Source organism: Leptodactylus fuscus, chromosome 5, assembly GCF_031893055.1.
Source record: "Leptodactylus fuscus isolate aLepFus1 chromosome 5, aLepFus1.hap2, whole genome shotgun sequence".
Lineage (NCBI taxonomy): Eukaryota > Metazoa > Chordata > Amphibia > Anura > Leptodactylidae > Leptodactylus > Leptodactylus fuscus.
Genome location: NC_134269.1, coordinates 57,605,329 through 57,629,539, shown reverse-complemented (window position 1 = coordinate 57,629,539; position 24,211 = coordinate 57,605,329). Strand labels below are relative to the sequence as shown.

Here is a 24,211-nt window from a genome sequence, read left to right as displayed (position 1 = left end):
TACCTCCTGTAAAGGGAGCTGCAGCCTGCCACTTCCACTTGAGTGGGCCTGTGCTATAGTTCTTCTGATCATCAGGTCAGAGCCCCACAGATCAAAAAGTTAGCAAAATGCCAATAATTTATGGTATGGAAATATCCCTTTAAAGATGTCTAAAATTATAACATCATAGTTATAAAAAACTACACCAGTCTAGACAATAGAGTGTGTGTGATATTGTAGCTCAGGAGAGGTCATCAATATCTGAATGCTGAGGGTGCAACACCCACCAATAAGCCCAGGCCCAGGGTCATATATTGAGGTGGTGCGGTCCAAAAGCAGTAATGTAACTATAAAGGTCACTGCTGTCACAGGGTCTATAAGCCATGGGGGCCCACAGGTCAACCTCACCACACTTATTAAACATCTTTGATGTCTGTTATGACTTCCTTTGATGACTGTGAGACTGTAAATTTATTACCTCTGCCCTCTGGTGCACTGGAGTAAGATAGGTAAAGATTTATGATGACCGCTTTCCATTATGGGAGAGGAGAAAATGAACCTTTTGATGCCAAAATTGGTTATTTGGAGGATGGTTGTGGCACAAAAGGGGGACAATGACAGAGGATTGGAATGATGGGAAGCTTATGTACACAGGCATGTTGTAAACAAGTGTTTATGGCAGTCTTGGCCCAGATAGTAAACACTCGTTCTATTGTATGGAAGATGGCTTACCATTGTAAGAAGTTGTTGCACAGGGGGCCCTGTGGCACTCACACCAACATCTGGTCAGTCCTAAGGAGAAGTCCCAGAACTTGAAGAGACAATCCAGTTACCAGTCTGATCTAATGTGTATTAAAGTCTGACATCTGAGACCACTACCTACTGTATATCCATTACACTTCATTTTCTGTAGACAACAGTAAACCATTTAGCTGATTTGGTTCTAAGGCTATTGCTGGACACCTCCTGCTTGGCCTGAAGAAGACACCTGCCCGGTGTCGAAACGCGCGGCCGTTTTAAGCTGTTGTTCATGTCCTCGGAGCAATAAAACAGAACCAATTCATCTTAACCTTGCACATCGTTATTTTTATTTCCAAGTTTATTACGGATTTTGCTGCCATTAGGGCTCTGTCAGTTCCCGGTTTTTCTATATATCCTTTCCATTTAGCATGCAATAGAGATGTCTGGGAAAAAAAGTTTTTTTGTTTTTTTTTAAACCAAAACATACTGAAACCAAACTGAGTTAATGCTGCTGCAAAATGGTGTACACAACTCTATTAATCTTGCCTATATTTCTATCATAATATCTTATGATCATTGCTCTTTGTCTTATTAATTATTTGGTATAAATAAGTTCACCAAGTTCTTCATATCCCATCTGAGACTCTTTGTTCTTCAGGAACGATTGAGTCTGTTCTTAATGGTTGATCTTTTAGTACTAACATGATTCTTTCCCATATTATCTATCAATACGCCATCCTATAGGATTCGTTGAAGCAAGTCCCATGTGTCCTTATTTCTTTCATTCTGTCTTTCATTGTAGATATTTGTTGTGACCCTCTGGAATCTGGAGCTTTACATGATTCCTTTGTTTCTTCTCCTTCTCTTCGCTTACAACTTCACCATGATCACAACTGGGAAGGTCAGCACTCAGGACAACCTGGTAAGCAAAGAGGAGTATTGATTTTTGCGTTATACTTTCATTTCGGTTGTAGTAAGAGACTACATATCTTCACGTTTACACTCCTGAAGGTAAAGCATGTTTATCCCTTGGCGGTAGTCTAATTATCTTATAAAACAGGTCTGTAGGTCCAAGACTTCCCCGAGGGAGTAATATGATTGCTCACCTCTAATCCCTTGATGTCTGGAGGGGGTATTTGTTTCCATTACATTATTTCAACCACTAACTACGTATTCAATTGCTAAATGTATATTTTTAACCCAATTAATTTTCATGGAAATCTGTCAGTTGAGTATGTATGTATTTATATGACTTTTTCTGGGGGGAAAACATGCCACTAATCCATACAGGAGAAGTGTCTGATCTCTGGGGTTGGTCAAATCATTGGGAACCCTAGTGGTGAGAAGATTGGTGTCTCCGAATTCCCTGTGTGAATGTATGGCTACTGACCATACATGGCCACCACTTCATTCACTTCTGTGGGACTCCATTCAGAGGTCAGAAACTTATCCTATAGCCTGTGGATATGCGAAAGTGTTTAGGGAAAACCTGTTTAATAAGTATAAAATGCATTTATTATATGAGTGATTTACCTGATGATAGCTAGTACATACTAGTTAATAATATATTACCGGTGTGGGTAGTATTAGTATGCCTATAGGAATGTATAGGGATTTTCTGTGTTTCTGATATTGATGGTCTCTTCTTAAGGTAGGATCTTTAATATCTGATTGTTGAGGGTCCAACCACAGACATCCCACCTATCGAGTGTTTGAAGAGGCTGCAGCATTTACATGAGTGTTGTGGCCTCTTATTTCTTACCAAGCACAGCTCCGTACATTGTATAGCTGCTGTGCTTGGTATTGCAGCTCAGTCCCATTCTGCAGTCACTTCAAACAGTTATTTGGCAGGGGTGCCGGGCATCAAAGGAGCAGAAGTTGAGCATTGTTGACCATGCCTTTTTTTTCTTTTTTTAGGAAGGGATGGATATTGGTGAAGATGATGAGGATGACGAAAAAGTAAGTGTCACTGAACATAGATGCAAACATTTTATTGCTTATGCGATTTAAAAGAGGATTTTACTTTTAGTATATAAAACTATAATATTAAAAATATGATGTATATGTATTTATGGAGAAGTATACTGATATGTAGGAGTTATCCAAATATAAGCAAAATGGTGGTTCCTTGGTTAACATTGCTACATACAGTGTTGGCCAAAAGTATTGGCACCCCTGCAATTCTGTCAGATAATACTCCTTTTCTTCCAGAAAATGATTGCAAGCACAAACTCTTTGGTATTATTATCTTCATTTAATTTGTTTGAAAAATCATGTGATGCTTCTCTAATTTGTGTAATTAACAGCACCTGTTACTTACCTGAGGCACCTAACAGGTGGTGGCAATAAGTAAATCACACTTGCAGCCAGTTGAAATGGATTAAAGTTGACTCAATCACTGTCTTGTATCCTTGTGTGTACCACATTGAGCATAGAGAAAAGCAAGAAGACCAAAGAACTGTCTGAGGACTTACTCAGTTTTCCACGGGCTTCCTATGGCCCAGTTCGCACTGTAAATTTAACCAGATTTGGAAATGGAAATTTGCGTCCCATGCATACGTATGAGGTTTCCGCAATCCACTCAAATGGTGCTGAAAATTTCTTCACAAAATTTTGGCTGAACGATACTACATATGTCTCTTGATTCAGTATGGGAAAATACAAAAATTTGTCCCAATTAATATAGGGATTGAAATTGCACATCCAGGTCAGAGGGGTGCCAGTCTTGGACTTCCATTGTCTTATCCCACAAGTGTAGTAAATCACTCAGCAGGGCAGGATCACACTTGCGCCGGGTCTCCGCTGTGCAGGTTTCCATTTCCTGCCTGAGAAACTGGACAGGAGACTGAAACCGGCAGTCAGTTTTCAAACCCATTCATTCGAACAGGTATGCAAAGTGTGCGCCCGTGAGCGTCTTTTGCCTCTCCGGGGCAACCTTTATACTACACCTAGAGTTATAGGTGGCCAACCTGTTGTTGGTATATAGTCCTTTCAACAGGGCCTGTGCAAGACTTGCCCTATTGACAAGGGGTTTGGTATGGCTTATTTGTCAATTTATTCCTACATTTCCACAAGGAGTAATAGAGGAATGGCACACAACAGAATTCTAATAAAATATGCTCTAGAATTTGATAATATAGATTCTTTATATCTCAGAAATAACTACAATTCTATTGCATTTCCTTAGTAAATATAGTGAGGCTAGCCAGTGCTTATGAAATGATAATATTTAAAGCCACTGCACTAAAAAAGAATAAAATCCTGTTTATACCTTGTAAGCTGTTATATTGCAAATGTGGTTTTTTTTTTTTCTTTTTTCTCCTGTTTGTCACAGGCAGCGTCAGTCAATTTGTAAGCTTGCACTCTGCCCACAATTCTCTACAATGCTAATACTAAGTGCAAATTATTGAAGCATTAGAAGAAAAGTTTTCAGAAAAGACGTATGAATAGTGTCAAGTATAATAGAAATCTGCCTTATTTTCAGAGACTTGAATAGACTGCATGGCAGACATAGAACTGATTGTTTGGGGTGGCATACGGGGGGTAACTCTTCAAAATGAGATTTTTTTATTTATTTTTTTTATTTTACAGTCCAGCAATAGACTCTTATATTACCCCTTTTTATGCAAGTGTAGGAAAGAAAAAAAAAAAACAAGATACAGTAGTGCAGTGCTATATAAATAGATCAGATTTTTATTTTATTTTTTTACATTTAACTGTTCACGTTAGCAGCAACTTTAAGATCAAGAGAATGTAAGGATGTGCATCAGAAGGTCTAAAATCACTTAGCACTCCCAGAGGTATTTTGCTTGTTTGCTTCTAGAAGGCTCCGATAGCATGTGCTCAGTCAGACACCAAACACCATGTACAACAATATTGATGGATTGATAAAAATAGTCCAGATGAGTGAGCCACACAGTGGAGCCAACAGCCATGAAAAAGCAGGGAAATAGAGATGTCTGTGAAGGTTTTATAAAGTATGAGCAGAAGCTCACGATTCTAAGGCTTGGTGCGAGAAACATCTGTTTCTTAGGAATTGGGCTGATAAGTGGAATGACTGGATAAACATGCTGCAAATAAGTGTCCATCTTGTAGACTGCTGGGATCCTTCTGAAAGCTGCAGGGAGATGAAGTACTTCTTGCTGTTGATCACATTAATAACATTTCAGTCCTATGTTCTATTATTAATCACAAAAATATTAGTAATAATGGTCTGCCGTTTGCAACCATGTTGTAAATGCAACTTTATGTGTTTGATGATCTACTTTACACCATACACTGGTTGCAATGTTTTGCATCTACTTTAGTCCTTAATGTACAGAATAAAAGGAATATTACTGAATCTTCTATCTTTATTGCTTGTGCCGTGGTAAAGATTATGACTGTAGGCTGTATGATCAGTAAACGCTGCTCACAGGGACATTTGCTATAGACTCTACTGCCTATTGTACGGTCCTTGTGAAAGCTGTCACCAGAGGACCATAATAGTCAATATTTCCCATAGCATTTTACAAATGTACAGGGAATTAATTCCCACATTACACAGTAATACATCATCAATTTATACAATAGACGTGAGGGCCTTGATCGTGTCACAAGAGCTTACAATCGATGAACATGTTTCTTGCTTAGTGAAAATAACCAGGGACAATGTAAAAGAGTTCCTTTACGGATACTCAATGGTTATGAATTTAGGTGCATATTTTGGCTCATGCAGAAGCACAAATGTTAGTTTCAGGCTTTGTAGCCTTATCTGTACAAGCCACAATATTTAGCCTCACTAAAACTTTAAAGGGGTTGTTCAGGCTAAATAATTGATGACCTATCTTTAGATCGACATCCAGGCTCCCAGCCGATTCATGCGAGCACTGTAGGATCTTCAATACAAAGTAAGCACTGTACATTTGTGTAGCTGGTGTGCTTGGTATTCTAGCTCAGCCCATTCACTTGAATGGGACTGAATAGTAATCACATGGCCTGTGAAGTGAAAGCGTCGCTGCTGCTTCGAATATCTGATCCTAGGTGTTGGACCTCCATGGAAAACCCCTTTAATCTTCAAAGTTTAACTTTCCTTATCTTTTGAGTTTCTGGTTGCATTTGTGTGACTAAATACATTTGGTTATATACTTTATTAACACATTTTAGCTCTGTTCTGTGAAATCCTGCAGTTCCTTGTTCTCTGTTTTTCTCTATTGAGAGCTGTACGCTGCTTTCACTAGGATTATGGGGTGGATTACATGTAATGCTAAGAACTTGAGGGTGGAGGTTCATTTAAACAGTTATGTCTTGTGCATTATGAAATAGAACAATGCTTTTGGCGTCATATATGAACATTAGGCAGATGCACAATGTCTATAATTCAATTGTGATGAGCTGAGGGTTTATCTATCTGCAAGTCAACAGTACTAACTTAATGCACCTCTTCTTACCCTGTCCCAGTCTAAGTACCATCACACAGCTGATTGGTGGCGTCTGCAGATAGTCCAATCCCTATTACTCTCATCTTCATGATCTATGTTAAATTCAGGGCAACAATATTAAAATCCCTTAAAACCTCTTACCAGGCAGCATATTGTGATATCAGGTCCACTTTGTCCACATGGAGGCCACTCCAGCTTCTCCTGACCCCCTGCCTAAAACTAATAATACAGATGGAGGTTTTAAACATCCAATGTAAAAGAGATTTAAAGGGGTTCTATCATTGGGAAAAGTCATTTTTAGATAAGCACATCATTGCATAGCCTTTGGAAAGTCTATTTCACACGTATCTTTTGTATGTAAATTGCCTCAGCAGATTTTGAATATGTCCGTTTTTATTCATATGTTAATGAGATTCTCCCTGCACCCCAGAAGTGTCTGTGTGCACGAAAGTGTCTGCTCTATGTGTATGTATAGCAGAGGCTGCTGTGCTGAGGACTCGACTCTGCTATACATACACAGACACTTCTGGTGCATGGCCTAAGCTCATTAGCATATGGATAAAAACTTATCAAAATCTTATTCAAAATCTACTGAGGCAATTTACATACTAGAGGTACATGTGAAATAGCCTTTGCAAAGGCTATGCAAGGATGTGCTTATCTAGAGCCGCTTTAATATAACCTGGAGCTAATTCAAGCAGTGTCTGTGCACTCTCACGGCAATTCTAGTGCCAAGTATTTACAGTCTTAGAGGGGTTTACTGGGACTATGATAGACTATCAGCATTGTGAGGAGCTTGCAGTATTCGGGTGAGCTCCTCTTCCCCTTCTCAAGCAGTCTCATCGCCTCCATTGGTCACATTACCATCCTTTTTCCATTCAGATTAATGGGGCTGAACGGCAATACCAAGAACAGCCTCTCTACATTATATGGCTGCCCCTTCTATAAGCTTACTAGTGGGGGATCTGGGTACTTGATCCCAGTCGGTCTGATACTGATGACCTGTCCTAAGGTCAGGTGATCAGTATGATAAACCATACATTTTAAAGGAGTCTCTTGGACCAAGATTTTCTAATACAAGAAGACTGACCACATGGTCATTGTTTTCTACTGCATTATTGGCATAATGGATGGCAAACCAGAAGACTGTCTTATTTTATATGTTGATTCAGGTTGAGCACAGGACTGCTAGTCGTGGCTGTTTTGTATGTCCCTTATCCTCCCTTCCAGGACACCATTGATAGAGATACATATAGGATTCTGCAAGTCGCTGTGGACAATGAAGTACTAGAAGCAATCCTATAGATGAAACGCTCTCAGTTCTCTCCATGGTGTTGTATTCGATGGGACAGCTCAGGCAGCATCTTGCAGAAAGCCAGCCCTCTGTAGTCTGGGATGTGATGGAACAATTACATCATAGTTTGGTTCCATTGAAAGGATTCTGCATAAAACCTTCACTGTTGAACATCTGGTTGCAGAACAAAATAGAAAATGTAACTTCAAGATGTTAATTAATTCTGAGCCCTCTTAAGAAAAGACTGTTCCTAATGTTGAAAGTTTCTTGCCTTCCTGAATGCCTTGACCTTTTTGTATGTGTTTTGATTGAAAGAATTGGAGCAATTGAACATACCAGCACATATTCATGATTAAAATATTGAGGACTAGCAGTTGTGTTCCAGATTATGGCGTTTCTGCCTTTGTCAAAGGTTTCCCTTGGAATTTTAAACAAACATAATTGAGTTTCACCTCTACATATTAAATTCCCCTTTAGAATGTGTTTTAATAAATTAGCATCCTGACATGGTTTTCTGGTATATGCCAGATATTGTGTGCTCTGAGCCCCTCCATTTAGGACATCTGTTTTCTTTCTTGCAGATTATTTTTTGCCCCATATTTCACTTTATTTCATTGTAATTTAAAAAATCTGGATAATTCTAGTGTAGGTTTTTGAACTTTGCACAAGGCACATCTTGAATATGCTGTAGGGTATATCATAGCAGTTTTGCTTTAGCATTTAATATTCAATATCGTTTAAAAATATTAAATAATTTTATAACGAAAAAATTATTTAATTAAATTAATTTGTCAAATTGTTGCTTTATCCATAAGAGAGGCCATCAGTTTTAGACCTTATCATTGATACCATTGTTTGGCAGCGCTGCAGGGATGTCTCTTTCCAGTCCTTAGGACACTGCTACGGTGTCCACAATCGCCGCTATCAAGAATAAGGTGAACACGCTGCACCTAGCATGTAAGCAATGCCAAGAGATGCACAACCAGGCAAATAGCTGATCTGCAGGGTTCTGGGACACATTTTTAATGATAGGTTCACCCCTTTAAGACTCTGTTCACTCCTCTAGTGGTCTGGATTTGACATTCTCCTAATGAATAGATCTACAACTTGTGTCTTTAGCCACTATTGTACCTGTATGACAAGAGTGTCCTTTTGACATATGTTTGGATGGCACATTCTGCCATAGCTTTTTTTCACTAATCCAGTGATATAATAAATATCCAGTTTTATATATATACATTCCTATTGTCCTACCCTCTTCTGGGAGCAAAATCCATTGCATGAGTATAGTGGTTTCCATCATGGGTAGGGTTGAGCCGATCTTGAGATTTCAAGATCGATTTTAAAAATCCGATTTCCGATCATTTTCCAGCCGATCTCGATCCTGATCGCGATCGTGAAATTTGCTCGATCGCTGATCGAAATCCGATCCTTTCCGAACCCGATCCTCAACCCTAGTCAATGCTTCTCTATGGGAAAAGTCACTTTTAGGGTTGAGCTGATCTTGAGATAACCTCCTATCTTGATCCCGCTGGAAAAGATCGGTTCGGAATTCCGATAGCGATCGTGAAATTTACTCGATCGCCGATCGAAATCCGATCTTTTCCGATCCCGATCGCTCAACCCTAATCATGGGACTTGACATCAACACAACATTTTATCCTGTAAATCTTGTTTAAGTTTATTATATTATTTATTTCTATAACACCATTAATTCCATGGTGCTGTATATTATATCAATTCCATGGTGTTGCACATCATTATATTAATTCCATGGTGCTGTACTGTACATTAGTATATTCCATGGTACTGTACATCATTATATTAATTCCATGGTGCTTTACATTATTATATAAATTCCATGGTGCTGTACATTATTATATAAATTCCATGGTGCTTTACATTATTATATAAATTCCATGGTACTGTACATTATTATATAAATTCCATGGTGCTGTACATTATTATATTTCATGGTGCTGTACGTTATTATTATTATTATTATTATTATTATTATTATTATTATTATTATTTTTTAATGTAAATTGTGAGCCCCACATAGAGCTCACAATGTACATTTTTCCCTATCAGTATGTCTTTGGAATATGGGATGGAAATCCATGCAAACACGGGGAGAACATACAAACTCCTTGCAGATGGTTTTATGCCCTTGGCAGGATTTGAACACCAGGACTCCAGCGCTGCAAGGCTGCAGTGCTAACCACTGAGCCACCGTGTGGCCCGGTGCTGTACGTTATTATATCAATTCCATGGTGCTGTATATTATTATATAATTCCATGATACTGTACATTATTATATTAATTCCATGGTGCTGTACATTATATTAATTCCATGGTGCTTTACATTTGAGAGTTAACATACGGTACACAAAATGTACAAAACAAGTATAATACTAAGAATAATTGACTGGCACAGTGGGATAGAGGGCCCTGCCCACAAGGGCTTACAGTCTATAACTTTAATGTACCTTACAACAATACTTCCAAATGTGAATAGAGCCTAAGCTTGACAATACAACTGGATGCCATAAAAATCTATACATTGTTGCAAACATATGAATGTGAACCTAGCCTAAATTTCCGTTAGATAACTGAAACTTCATATACTGTATGTATTAAGGCCAGTTTTTGGAGACCAAAAACATGCGCGTTTGGATCTGTTCGCATCACGTTAACTATGGCATCTACTAGCTGAGTTGGGGTTGGTGGAGGTGGTGAAAGGTCCTCTGTAAGATCATCGTGTACTTTAGTCTTATTAGAATAACGCTGTATTCTGCTTAGAATTTGCATTCTCCAGTACAAAATCGTATGTGATCTACATTTTCCATTTCGACTACGCCATTGCGCACACCTAACTGGGCCATATCTCCTGCAGTTTAACGCTACCAATTCTTTGCATCTCACTGTTTGCGTATAAAAATGTGACCTAATACAAATTCATTCATTGTAGAATATAACCCTGTATCTCCTTTTATAAGCCTCTATCATTTATCACAATCTCATCTCTGTTATGTATTTTGTACGCCACAATTTCCTAACAAATACTTCTATAGAAATTGAATACATTTTTTAAACAAAGTGATTCCTATGTCTGTTTTTCCAGTTAAAAAAAAAAAAGCCATGCGATTTCTATTGTGTTGCTCAGATTGAGTCCGCCCTGCTCTTCCTGAGCAGCTTGATAGTTACAGCAGAAGTAATGTTGTGCTTGTTAAACTGTGTTATAACCACATTTCTTGGTTCAATCTGAAATGTGTAAATAAAGTCAGCAGGACGTCGATGGCACTGCCAGATGATGTCTCCCTGCTGCAGCACGAGTAGGCTTGTCCTGGCTGTTCACATCTTGCCATTTCCAATTCCTTATTCCTCTGACAAACTTGAGCAAAATTCTACCTTGTAGCGTGTGCGGTTTGTAAGGAGCTCACATATGTGTGGTCATAGTAATCGTAATATTTAATATGTTTTTAAAATGTGCTTTTATGTATCATGTTCTCCAGGAATCCGAAAGAAAGAGCATCAGGGATCGGATCCAAATGGTACAAGACATAGTTATTACAGTGCAAAACATTCTAGAAGAAATTGCTTGTTTTGGAGAGCGGATAAAAAAGTAAGTTTTTGGCTTGCTTCTCAAATTATTATAAACTCCAAATTCTTAGGTGGTACACAAAGTCACCAAATGTAGAGCAACTAGTCTCATCTATAATCTACGTTATATTATCAGATAGCAGGCAGGCAAGACTTTCATCAGTGGAGAGAGACTGCTTGGTAATAACCAGATTGTCAAACAAAACTGCTTACTTTCGTTGGATAGAGGATTATTTGTTAACATAGGAACACCTCTTTGTCAGTTTTTCCTGGCAGCTAGCTTTCCTTTCTGCAGCCCAAACTCAGAAGCAGTACTGAGCAGCTTGGGGAACGTTCACACTGTCGGCCTGCCATGATTCCACTGAAATTGCAGGGAAAACAGCTTGGAGATGGCTGGCATAAGGTCAGTTTAAAGGCATTCTATCATTAGAATCCCGTTTTTTTTCTCCTTAACACATAGAATATTCTTCTCCTACCTTTAGAAGTCTTCTCCGTGCCGCAGTTCCGTAGATATCCCGAGTAAGTGGCCACATGAAAATGGCCTCAGACATGCGCAGTCGGAGAGCCAACTGTGCATGCGTGAATTTTAAATCCAAAAGAAGCCATCAGAAGAAGAAAGAGGCCATTGCTGGTGAGTCTTCTTACAGCATTGGGGATGCCCCTAGTGCTGTTTGAGCGCAGGGGACCACCCCCAGACCTGCAAGAAAACTCATTTGCATACTGCCCCTAGTGCTTCAGAAAAAAAGGAATATCTTCGGAACGGCGGCGCGGAGAAGACTTCTAAAGGTAGGAGAAGAATATCCATTCTTAAGATTATTCCTATGTGTTAGGGAGAAAAATGGGATTCTAATGATATAATCCCTTTAAAAACCCTTTCATTTCAATGGGTTTTTAAAGCAGACCGTCTGTGTCCGAATGCAGCCTCACCGCTGTAAAACCGTGTTTTTTTTTTTTTTTGCATCGATACAAAGTCCTGTATATCCGACTTTGTGTCCATGCAAAGAAACTGGTTTCACGGCGCTCTAAATAAGCGTCAGATTCCATCCTGATTGTCTTCTGTTGTTTTCAATGGGAGGCAGAGATCAAAGCAGTATGATGAGAAATAGGCGGCCGGCTCAATCTTGCCGTGGATTCTGCATCTGATTTAACCACGGTTTTGGAGTCGAATCAGCAGTGAATATCCACCTCAAGTTCCTTTTCATTCTCTGCTGTCTGAACTTAACCTAAGTGTCCCTCCAGCTGCTTCGAGTCCTCCCCTTCTCCATAGACTTCTATGGGCTGCAGATGTATCCAGACCCTTCAGTGAGCCATTAACCCATGTTATCTGGAAGGCCGATTTTAGCAATGAATTGATAGTGAGCAGTGAGTGCAGAAAGCAGGACAGAACATCTGGTTAGATGTAGGGGGAAATCATGAAAATTGTCTAACAGGAAAAACTTACTTTGCTGCTTATAACAATGACAGAGTTGTCTTTATTTGATAGGGGTAAGCAGCCCATTTGTGATATTTTACATCTGTCTCATTCACCTGTATGAAGTTTAGAGAAATCGACGTTTTTTTTGTTAAAAACAAAAAGCTATTCAGATGAATGCAACAGATTTTCAATTTCAGAAATGGTTGTAACTAAACTGCATGTGTGAATTTAAAATATACAATTGTACTTTTATCTTCTAACTGAAAAATCAACCAACAAGGTGGGAGAAAGCTCTTGTTTAGTTATTTTACATTACAAAATGTGCTCCATCTGCTTGCATTATTATATTAGTTTTTCAGTGTATTGTTCTGATCCTCTGATGGATCAGAGCAAGGGACTTGAACTTAAGTTGTTGTAAATTTGGCTTACTATTTTGCAATCAGAGAAAAAAAAAAAATCTGCCACCAGTGTCAGTCCCATAGTATTTTATCTTTGTGATTATTATAACATGAGGCAGCGACCCCATACTGTACGTCACAGGGCAGACAATGATACCTGCACTGGCGTAACTACCGGGGTAGCAGCTGCCACAGGGCCCGGGACATTAGGGGCCTGGCGACAGTCGCTACCGCTGCATTTTTAACACAGTTGCTTACCTCTCAGCGCTCCATACATGCATCGGGCCTAGTTGTATGACATCCCTGATGTTATTTGACCAGGACCTGTGTCCCAGGTCATGTGACGTCTATATGTCATTAAAGATGGCCGACACTACCAAGGACTGCAGCGGAGACGGAGATAGGTAAGTAACAGTGTTTTGTTTTGTTTTTTTTGTTTGTATCCCCCCTGGTCTCCGATTATTATACTCTGAGGTCTGAAAATATAATAATATACTATTATGCCCCCTGCACACGGTATTATGCCCCACAATGAACAATTATTATTATGTGCAGGGGCCACTGTGGGGCATAATAGAGCATGCAGGAATGCGGCAGGGGTCGGTCGGTCGTGGTCTTCCAGGAGGGGGGCCCCATGTCAAAAGTTTGCCATGGGGCCCCACCATTCCTAGTTACGCCACTGGATACCTGAGCATTTCATCGCTCTCCTGTCCTCTTAGTTTTACTGTTATTCGGACGTGTCATTTTATTTTAATTAGCTGAAAATCTTTTATTACCCAGACAAACACTCTGCGTCTTGTGATAGTTCTTTTGTCTTGACTTCCCGCTCCTTTGTCAGTGCATCTTTTTGTAAGTGGTTTGAAAGTCATTGAAGGAAAAAATACTCTGCAACCTTTTTAAGCTCCCCGGGAGCCGGGCCGAGCTCCCTCCTGATTATACGGTGCGTCTCCAGATCAGCATGCATCGCAGGCAGCCAGTTTATTCTGAGTAAAGCCTGGTACCATGGGGCTTACAATAAGAGAGCCACCGTGAGACAGCAAGTACAGTACAGAACACTTAAATGGTTCTGGGAGGTGGACCAGCCACACGAGCTCTCGGACACCTGCTGTCAATGTACATAGCACGGCGTTTATGGATGGGTGTGTGCATTCATGTAAGAGCATCGGATGGAGGAAATGGCATACGCAAAATGAACTTGGTGTTTTGTTTGTAAAACAGGAAAACTTGTTCAGATTTACCATTCATTATTTATATGACACTAGGACACACAAGGCAGGTTACCGTGTCTTCTTTTGTTCTGGGTTACAGAACATTTGCCACCTCTTAACCCCTTATATTATTTAATGTCTAACACTGCTACAGATATGAATGGTTTCTGTTTGGGTTTTTTGTAATAATAATTTAATTTTCTTTGTTACCAATTGTGCGTGTTCCATGTGAAATACTTATTTTTTTTTTTCTATTGTTTCAGTACATTTAATTGGAGCGTCCCATTTCTCTCCTTACTCGCCTGTTCCATACTCCTGGTTGCAACAATTGTTTTGTATTTTATACCGATAAGGTATATCATTCTCATCTGGGGTAAGTTTATTTTGGATATTCATGCATATTCAATATAAAACACATAAAAACTATATATTGCACATATTAGAAGTCTGTCCGTACCGTTTATTGAAATAGTATACAACAATGGAAAGTTCCCTGTTAAATCCAATTTAAGAGCTCCAACACAAAAATTGGGCACTTTCAATAGTTGAAATGTTCATAAGCTGGCAAATTTGGAATCCTTTGCTAATTTTTATCTTGGGCGATATAGATATATGGAAGGGGGTGTTTTTGGCATTTTACCTTTGGGAGAAGTATGTAACATACTATGATTCTCCAGAAGGAAAAAAAATCTGTCTAGAGATGAGTGACTGATAATCCCAGTCATGTTTCAAGGCTCTGTAAAGTGTTGGATATTAACTTAAAGAAAAGCAACTTTATGGCCAAGGCCCCACGTAATGGACTTCAGTCAAAAGGCGCTACAAGAAAAACTACGACAGAAACCCATCACAGTTTTTCCTGCAGTGCCTATACGGATAACGGTATAATATGTATAATTGACAGACTGAAATTTGCAACAATACAAGCGTCTTTCAAATTGTAGCATTTCCACTGTGGATTATTTTCTGCCGTGTGTAGATGGGATTAGCCAGAATCCCATCCACTTTGCAGTTAATGTAAAACGTGGCCAAATCGAGGCATTTACTGTACACAGTTCTCTGGCCTATAGGTCCAGAATAATGCAAAAGAAAGTCAGAAACTGCTAACTCTTCTTTTAGTTACTTGAAAGTTCTCGTAAATTTGGTTATTGACCTTGGATTAAAGACTTAATACATATTGTGTTACGCTCTGATGCCATTCTATGGCATAGTTGTGCACCAAAATGCTAATATACAGTAACAGATGGAGAACTAGTGTAAGTTTGCGATATTCTAGAAAAAATTGCAAAAAATAACTCGTGTAGTTTATTCTCCTTGTCCAACCAAATTTCTAAAGTAAAAAGAGAAGGAAAAACCTCAAAGATATGTGCCAGACTTTACGTAATGCAGTCATAAACTGCTCCGGTGGTAACACTACGTAGATATCATTGGCATTATTCATACAATCTGCCTAATAGGCATGCAGTGTGACATGGGTGTTTTCACACCCGATATAATATAATGAGGTTCTTAAATGTGAAGTTTAATACTATGAGAGATACCGCACGAATTGCTGCACAGAAGACTGGATGGCCTTTTTTTTCACGGTCCAAAAAAATTAATGTGTGATCAGTTTTAAGTCAAAAGAAAAATAGAAAAAAAAAAGTAAAATAATACCCAGACACCAGGTTTTCACACTCATTCCTAACCTGTGAATTTGCTCACACCGCCTCAGTTGATGTGCTGGCATTCATTCTTTATAAAGTAGGAATAAGCTCAAATGGATTTTTCTTTGCAGGCGTCAATAAATTTACAAAGAAGCTTCGGAACCCGTACGCCATCGACAATAATGAGTTTCTAGATTTCCTCTCCAGGGTACCATCTGATGTTCAAAAGGCAAGTTTCCATTATTATTTTGTTATGATCATTCTGTATAATTGTGTCCTACAAATTTACCAATGTCTACTGCCAATACACCAAGACATGATGGCACTAAACAGATTTACAGGAATCCTTAACTTGTGTTTTAATGGTCTCGGTGACTTGCAGATCAAATTTCTAAAGCTAAATGTATTTAGAACTTTATGCCAATTAAATAACTTCTGGGCCTTGGGTCCCTTGTTGAATGGAGCTGCCATTGAATGCCATCTTCAGTGGTTCCATAGACTTTGAAGCGGTAGTGTACATGATCAATTGCTGCTCAAATGAAGAAAGCAGGACCCCATTCTTGTTACCATTGTGGGTCTCAGCAGTCAGGCCAGATACTTTTAGCTTCCCCTGTGACTAGATAAGTTTCAGTATTCATTGTATCCATCTGGAATGAAGCTTGATGGGAATTCTGTTGGAAATCAGGTGGTCTGGTGTCTGTCATGACGTGACGTTTTTGGGGCTGCCACAACTTGTTTTTGAGATTCTGACATACAATACTAGAGATCGACAATTTAGCTTGGAAACTAGGCTGTAAGACTTCAAACTTGTATTAAAGCAGATGGAGTTACTATAGGTTTGTGCTACAGAGACGCAGTCACTATGCAGGTCAGCTTACAGCACGTTACAATAGATGTTATCCCCTTAAAGGGGTTTTCTGGGCAAATGATATTGATGGCCTATCCTTCACCACTTTAAGACCAGGCTGTTTTCTCTGGTCTAGGACCAGTTACCATTTTGGATTTTTTTATTTTTACTTTTTTGTTAATCTGTTAGTTTCTGTGTCGTTTTGCGGTAACACATATGGCTTTAATGTTATGGTATTTTTTCTTTATTTTAATATCCAAGAGAATGTAAACAAAAAAAGGGAAACCAATAGTTGTTTTTTTTTTTAAATATTTTTTTTAAATAGAGCGAAGTGCGACTAATACATTTTTTTATGGTTTTCCCTCTCCCTGATGGTAATTCACAAAGGTTACACAAACTGCTGGTGGAGTTAGAACCGGTGATATGGGTGGGGTGGTGGAGGTTTTTTTTTTTTTTTTTTTTATTTGCTTAAGAAAAAATAATAAAATTCTCTCTCTCTCTCTCTCTCTCTCTCTCTCTCTCTCTCTCTCTCTCTCTCTCTTTATATATATATATATATATATATATATATATATATATATATATATATATATATATATATACACAGAGAGAGAGAGAGAGAGAATTTAACATTACATTTTTCTGCTGATTTCCCTTGTAATTGAGGCTGATGCGTTAGCCCCAGTTACAGGAGTAATTCAGCCTCCTAAGCTGTACTGTAGAGGTGATCTGATCCCTCTAGGACCCAGCAGCCCATGCAGTTCCCTTGGCAATTATGGGATGGCTGGGCAGAAGTGAAACCGCCTCATGGTGGCTCCAATAGCCATGTACACAGTGATCGGGAAGGCAGGGACAGTAATAAACTGGACTGCTGAATTTTTTAGGCAATGAGCAGTTAAGGCAAGTCATCAATATCAGATGGGCAAGGGTCTGAAACCCAGGAACCCTGTCATCAGCTACTATACAGAGAAAAGAGCCAGAAGTAGATTGTTCTGTTTTCCGTGTAGAGCTCATGCAGAGTTGTTATAGTTTGGCTCCTATACGAGTGAAGTGAAGTGTAAAGTATTGGCCGAAATCTGCATGTATCTGACATTTGGGTAATTTGTCCCTACAAGTTATAGACTACATTGCAATTTCCACCTATGTTTGTGATTCCTCACTTGTAAGATTTTCTGCAGTATCATTTTTAGGTTTAGATTGCCAAAGGAAAGAATTCCCTATCATGTTCTCGTGTTAGTTTACCTGTCTACTTGCATCTACAAAGCAGACCCTGTCCAGTCCCAAATGGTAGTCCACCACTTACAGTATGTGTTTCCGAGCAGAATGTACCTGCGAATCTGTGAAATCAAGCATACTGAGTTATGTGGAGCACTTTGTGCAATGAATGTGTTATTTTCTTCTGCTTTTCTGCTTGTCATTCTTATTTATAGGTTTATAGTACGCTTGTTACATTTCACTAATGTGCATTTTTTTGTTGTTTCCCTCGGGGCTTTTTAATTCACTTGTGTAGCATGTTGTAATAGCCATAAGTCAGTAAAAAAGACACCTATTTGCCACTGCTAAAATCTGTTAGAAACCGCTCTGTCTCATTAAAATAAGATCTGCACTTAATATTTGCACATGTAGAAGTAACTCCGTTCCGGCTACCAATTAATTCTTAGTGTTTTTATGTTTTGAAAATGATTCATTACCCCGAATGTTCTGTAGATTCACTGAGTATCTCCTTGGGGAGCCATTAACTCACTCTGAAGAAAGCTAGAATTACTTAATAGCAAACGTCATGTCTATTTACTTTTTTTTCAGGTGCAGTACGCCGAGCTCAGACCTAACAGCAACCAAGGTGCCCTAAGGAAGAAGAGAAGCGGATTGTAACTGAGTGTCTATGACTTGTCTGTATGAAATTGTGCACTACTTCATGTAACAAGTCTGGGATGTGAATGATACCAAAGGACAGGATCCTAGGGGGCGGGTTTCTCCCAGGGGGTTCCTCTGAGGTTTGCCCTAAGTCTTGAAGTTATACTGGCTGGATTCAGTTAAACCTCCTCCATTAGGCAAGAAAATAAGTCAATTGTGTGTTTTCTGGTTGGGAAAGAGAAGAATGATTTATATTAGACAATCCGTAATATAAGGTTACTGTCTACCATACAGTGGCCCCTAAACACTGTAAGTTTGTTACTCCATGTTAACAAGAAAAACATGTTTTCTTGAGTAACAGCCTCATGTGTTTCTGTATGTTGTAATGTCTTTTTAGCTGCACAGTCCAAGGGAGCTGAATAATGCCAAGCTTACTTGGTTTCCTTAAAGGGGTATTACAGTTTCTGCAAATAAAGGTCCCTCTTTATATTAGGAAACCGCTTTGTTATACTTATATATTGATCATTCATGGTTCCAAAATCTCTACTGTATCGTGTCCATGTTAAGAACACACAGGCGCACGTTACAGTGAAGTTTCCAGAGCTGTGTCTTATAGTGTGTCCATCACAAGGGCAGGAGAGATTTAATATAGAAATATATTGGAAAAATCCTATCACTTGTATAAAAATCTTATACAAAAATACCACTTGTTTGCGGCAACTGAAATATCTCTAAATGGAAAAAAGAATTTGCACCTTACTGCCAAAATGTATATATTAATATCAAATCTATATTTATTACATTTTATTGCTACAACTTTGCTGAACACTACAAAAATCCTATAAAGCAGTTTAAAGAACGAGGCCGACGTTTTGTCAGGGGTGAATGTTTACAGGCTCTTCCCTTAGAAGGATGCCCAAAGCACAACACAAGGCTGTTTTAGAAACCATATTACATTTTTAATTTTTTGGCATTTACTGTATATTTTAATGACATTTTATCAGAAGGATTTGTAAGACGTTGAAAGAGAAATTCATTCATTAAGGGAAGACCCTGTGCGTGCCAAAGATACCTAGTCTTTTATATGTTACTGAAACTCCAAGAATCTTCTATCCGTTTTCTCTTTAGCGTCTACAAAATTTCGAATGGTCTTAGTAGTTTGGCCAGTGTTTCAGGGTTTGTTCACTTACGTCATATTTCAGAATCATTTGTATGTTTCTGGTTTATATGGGTAAGTATAGATAGATCTATTTCTACGGTGTTGCACAATTCAGGTACGCTTTATGGGTTAATATTCTACAGATGTTTATTACGTCATCTTACTCCGATAACGTGTATATAATCTAGTTTTTAAATGTACAATTAAAGCAAATTTCAGCATTTCAAATTTTATTTTCTATTACAATTGAGGGGAATTTAATAATATTACATTTATACTGGTTTACTGCACATTGGCTGCTTGTATATATGAGAACTTCTATAGTTAGAGGCAGTTGATCATCCTTGAAGTGGGACTCTTTCAATAATTGTTAATGTTCTTTTAAATGTATAACTTTTTCTGGTTAGAACTGTATTTTTGTAAGAAATTGAAAAAAAATATTTTTGTTGTAAACTTTCATTTATATGTATGTTTGGATTAATTAGATATAAATAAAAAATAAACTTCTATTTTAGCTGCTTTTATTTTATTAAAAAGTCATCCCTTTGTGATCAGGATATTCTGGAAGAATTGTTGTGGGCAGGATTCCAGGCATGAATAAGTATTTTGTTCAGAACTCAAAACTTAACCTGGAACTTGTTATGGGACCGCCGCTGACATAGGAACTTCCCTGTACTCAGGGTTGAGCACATTTTCTATTGCCCTGCATCATCAAGCAGCTGACTGGGCATTAAACTACACTGGGCACACGCTACTAATCCCCTCAGCATTGCCCCTCTATTTATGTGGGTCATGAAACGCATTGGTGAAGGAGTTGATTGAATAGGAAAATTTCAGGAAGCGCTTTAGGGACAGGAGTCAATGGAGACATAGGTGCAATTTAGGGTGTAAGACATCAACCCCCACCTTCAAGTCCTGCTGGGTCTGCATGACCTATCATTATGGTTGGGTAAGACTGTTCCTTTACTAATTTTGCGCATGGTTTGATGTGCGCTATTTTTGATGCCATCTTACTATACTTATCTATTTTACTATAATTTAGATTAAAGGTTAAAGGGGTTTTCCCATGCCACTGTTTCAGCATTCTGCCTGCTGTCACTTCTTCTCACTTCCTGTATTTCTCTCCCACACACCCCCCTTCCCCAAGTTGCTGAAGAGGACACTATGAAGTATCAGTAGAGAATGGACTCTGTGTTATCTTTTTTTTTTTTTTTTTTCTTTAATGTAGATTGTGAGCCCCACATAGCGCTCACAATGTACATTTTTTCCCCTATCAGTATGTCTTTTTGGAATATGGGATGGAAATCCATGCAAATATTGGGAGAACATACAAACTCCTTTCAGATGTTTTTTTTTTATCTTGGCGGGATTTGAACACCAGGACCCAGCGCACAAAGGCTGCAGTGCTAACCACTGACCCAAAGTGTAACCCCCTGGACTCAGTGTTATCTGTGTGTTTACATAGAGAGATAAAAGACCTGGCTTTATCAACAAATTGCATTTATCTGAAGTGATTGTAATGCCACAGAGCAGTGAGTAAGTGACATCAATTGTCATATAGGTCAGTGGTTATAGCAATGCTGTGTAAACAATGGGAGGAATGAGTTCACATAGCAGGCAAACAAGGCAGCATTTTTAAAGCAATACATTTAGGAAAAGTCTTCAATTTACATAAGTTACCAGTATGGATAGGATCCTTCAGATGGGACAACCCCTTTGCTTTATTCATTTGATGGTTCTTTGCTTATATGGTACTTTACTATTGGATCGGGTACGCTACCCGATAATTTTGAAAATACATGCTTTGTTCATTTGACCTGGCACCTGATATCAAAAAAATAGATAAATGGGATGTTAATATGGGAAGTTTATCTAGATTTAAAGAGATTTAGAACAATTTGATCTGAAAATTTTTGAAGATGATGATCTCTGGGATTTATGGTATAATAAAAGTTAAAAGGTAACAACTTCTCACCAATCCTCTAGTCCAGGGGTAGGGAACCTTTGGCTCTCCAGCTGCTGTGAAACTACAACTCCCAGCATGCTCCATTCACTTCCATGGGAGTTCCCAGAACAGCAGAGCCAGTATGCATGCTGGGAGTTGTAGTTTTGCAACAGCTGGAGAGCCATACGTTCCCTACCCCTGCTCTAGTCCCTGCTTCCTAGTCTGTCTTGATACACAAGTAATGACTGCTCAGCCATTCATAGCCCACAGTGGTGACCACCTCAGCCAGAGATTGGCTTAACAAAAAGAAAAGTTAGAAAGGCACACACTGAAAACAATTGTTAACGGCAAACTCCAGTAACCAGTTAACAGGATCTGAAAAATGTCTTACAATCTTGATATAGTTTCTGTCATTAGACAGTGACATTGGGGTGTACCTTATACATTGGCACAGATGATTGATATTTCGTTGCGATATTCCACCGGCAAGAAATCCTACTCGTGCACTATGTTCAGTGGCTCAGAGTTGAATTTCTTTCCTCACATGATATGAATGTTGTGCACGGGTATTACGTTTCTCAAGAGTAAGGAACTCTTTTACTGCCAGAACAATTTTCACATTTTGACATGTTAGTTTATAAAATAAAATAAAAAATAAAATATACTTTCTGAAAGCAGACACCTGGCACGTGAAAATAACAGTTGGCACTCTTGGACATGATTTTGCATCAGAGTGAACAGTTTTGCAAAGAAATTGTACAAATTCATGTTTCTGACTATGTGATACAAGCAAATCCTGTGAGGCACGCCACCTCTGAGGAATGAAGTAAATACAATACATGTCATTTGTATGTATGACTACATGCACAAATCTTTATATGGGTACACCAGAGCTAAACGGGACCAAAACTCAAATGTCTTGTACCTGATTGGTTGACTTAGTGACAGAATGAAAGTTCCTCTTCTCCTTCAGTCACATCCTTTGTCATATTGTAATCAATAAAAAATTACCTGTTTTCCTCTCTTGCTCGCACATGACCTATATGGCGGCAGCAGGAGCCCTCCCCCACAGCTCTATCACAACCTACTTCCCTCACCCACCCACCAGGTTACCAGAACTGCAAGGAATCGGGAGCAGATTTACATCTGTTAATTAATACTGTACACTTTGGGCAACTTTTACGACTATTGACCTTTAACATTTACAGTATCTCTAGATTTAGCGTCAATCTCAACATCTACTTTATATTATTTTCAGTCATCCTCGGGTTCTTCTGAATGTACTTTTTTTTTTTTTTTTTCCATTTCACTATCCTCCTTTATGAGAAGCTGTTGCATACAAAATGACTTTTTATTTTTTTATTTTTTACTGTATTATATTTCAATAACCTCAAAACCATCGACTCAGAGCTGACATTTACATATAGAAACAGTCATAACGATTGTAAATAGAGATGAGCGAACAGTGAAATGTTTGAAGTTCGATTCGAGTAGCCGCTCAATACTCGACTGTTCGATCAAACATCGAACCTCATTATAGTTTATAGGGAATAAATACTCGTTTAGGGGAAACCACTATTCGACTCAGGAGGGTCACCAAGTCCACTATGACGCCCCAATAAATGATGCCAACACCCTGGAATGCAACTGGGACAGCAGGGGAAGCATGCCTGGGGACAGCAGGGGAAGCATGCCTGGGGACATCTAACATGTCCAAGTCACTGTATTACGTTGGGATCCCTGTCAGCTTGCAATATGCACAAGATGACTTTCCCATAGGAATGCATTGACCAGCGTTGATTGGCTGAATGCCATACAGAGTACAGCATTCGGCCAACCAACGCTGGTTCTGCCGGAGGCTCGTCTGTGAGGAGGCAGAGTCTAAGATCGGACCAGAATGGAGACTGCTGTGGACCGATCTTAGACTCCGCATCCTCCAGCAGAACCAACGTTGATTGGCCGAATGCTGTACTCTGTATGGCATTCGGCCAATCAACGCTGGTCAATGCATTCCTATGCCGAGATGTAGCAGTGCTGGCCATGCGCTCAGCTCGACTACTCCGGAGATGAGCCGAGCTGAGCGCACGGCCAGCACTGCTACACCGGAGATAAAGCAGCGCTGACCGTGCGCTCAGCTCGGCTACTCCGGAGATGAGCCGATCCGAGTGCACGGCCAGCACTGTTACACCGGAGATAAAGCAGTGCTGGCCATGTGCTCAGCTCGGCTACTCCAGAGATGCAGCCAAGCTGAGCGCATGGCCAGCACTGCTACACTGGCGAACCGCTGTGACACCAGAGAATCGCTGAACCCTGCTGCACACTCAGCACTGCTGCATCAGAGATGTAGCAGGGCTGAGTGTACGCTGAACCCTGCTGCACACTCAGTGCATCTCTGATGCAGCAAAGCTGAGTGTGCAGCAGGGTTCAGCACACACTCAGCTCTGCTGTATCTGTGATGTAGCAGGGCTGAGTGTGCAGCAGGGTTCAGCGCATCTCTGATGCAGCAGAGCTGAGTGCGCAGCAGGGTTCAGCGGTTCTCCGGTGTAGCAGTGCTGGCCGTGCGCTCAGCTTGGCTGTATCTCCAGGGTAGCCGTACTGAGCGCACGGCCAGCTCTGCTTCATCTCCAGTGTAGCAGTGCTGGCCGTGTGCTCAGCTTGGCTGCATCTCCAGAGTAGTCGAGCTGAACGCATGGCCAGCACTGCTAC

The 24,211-nt window shown here is 39.5% G+C and overlaps 1 protein-coding gene across 1 annotated transcript in view; it reads left to right on the top strand.

Moving 5' to 3' along the window:
- The window catches only part of MCTP2 (multiple C2 and transmembrane domain containing 2), an 87,509-nt gene extending 67,545 nt beyond the window's left edge, over positions 1-19,964 (top strand). Inside the window, exons 17-22 of the mRNA XM_075273221.1 lie at positions 1,523-1,642; positions 2,638-2,679; positions 10,950-11,059; positions 14,321-14,430; positions 15,832-15,929; positions 18,351-19,964. Of these exons, the coding sequence (XP_075129322.1) occupies positions 1,523-1,642; positions 2,638-2,679; positions 10,950-11,059; positions 14,321-14,430; positions 15,832-15,929; positions 18,351-18,419 (549 nt within the window). The 3' untranslated portion in view covers positions 18,420-19,964. The remainder of the gene's footprint in view (positions 1-1,522; positions 1,643-2,637; positions 2,680-10,949; positions 11,060-14,320; positions 14,431-15,831; positions 15,930-18,350) is intronic.
- Positions 19,965-24,211: the final 4,247 nt, after the last annotated feature.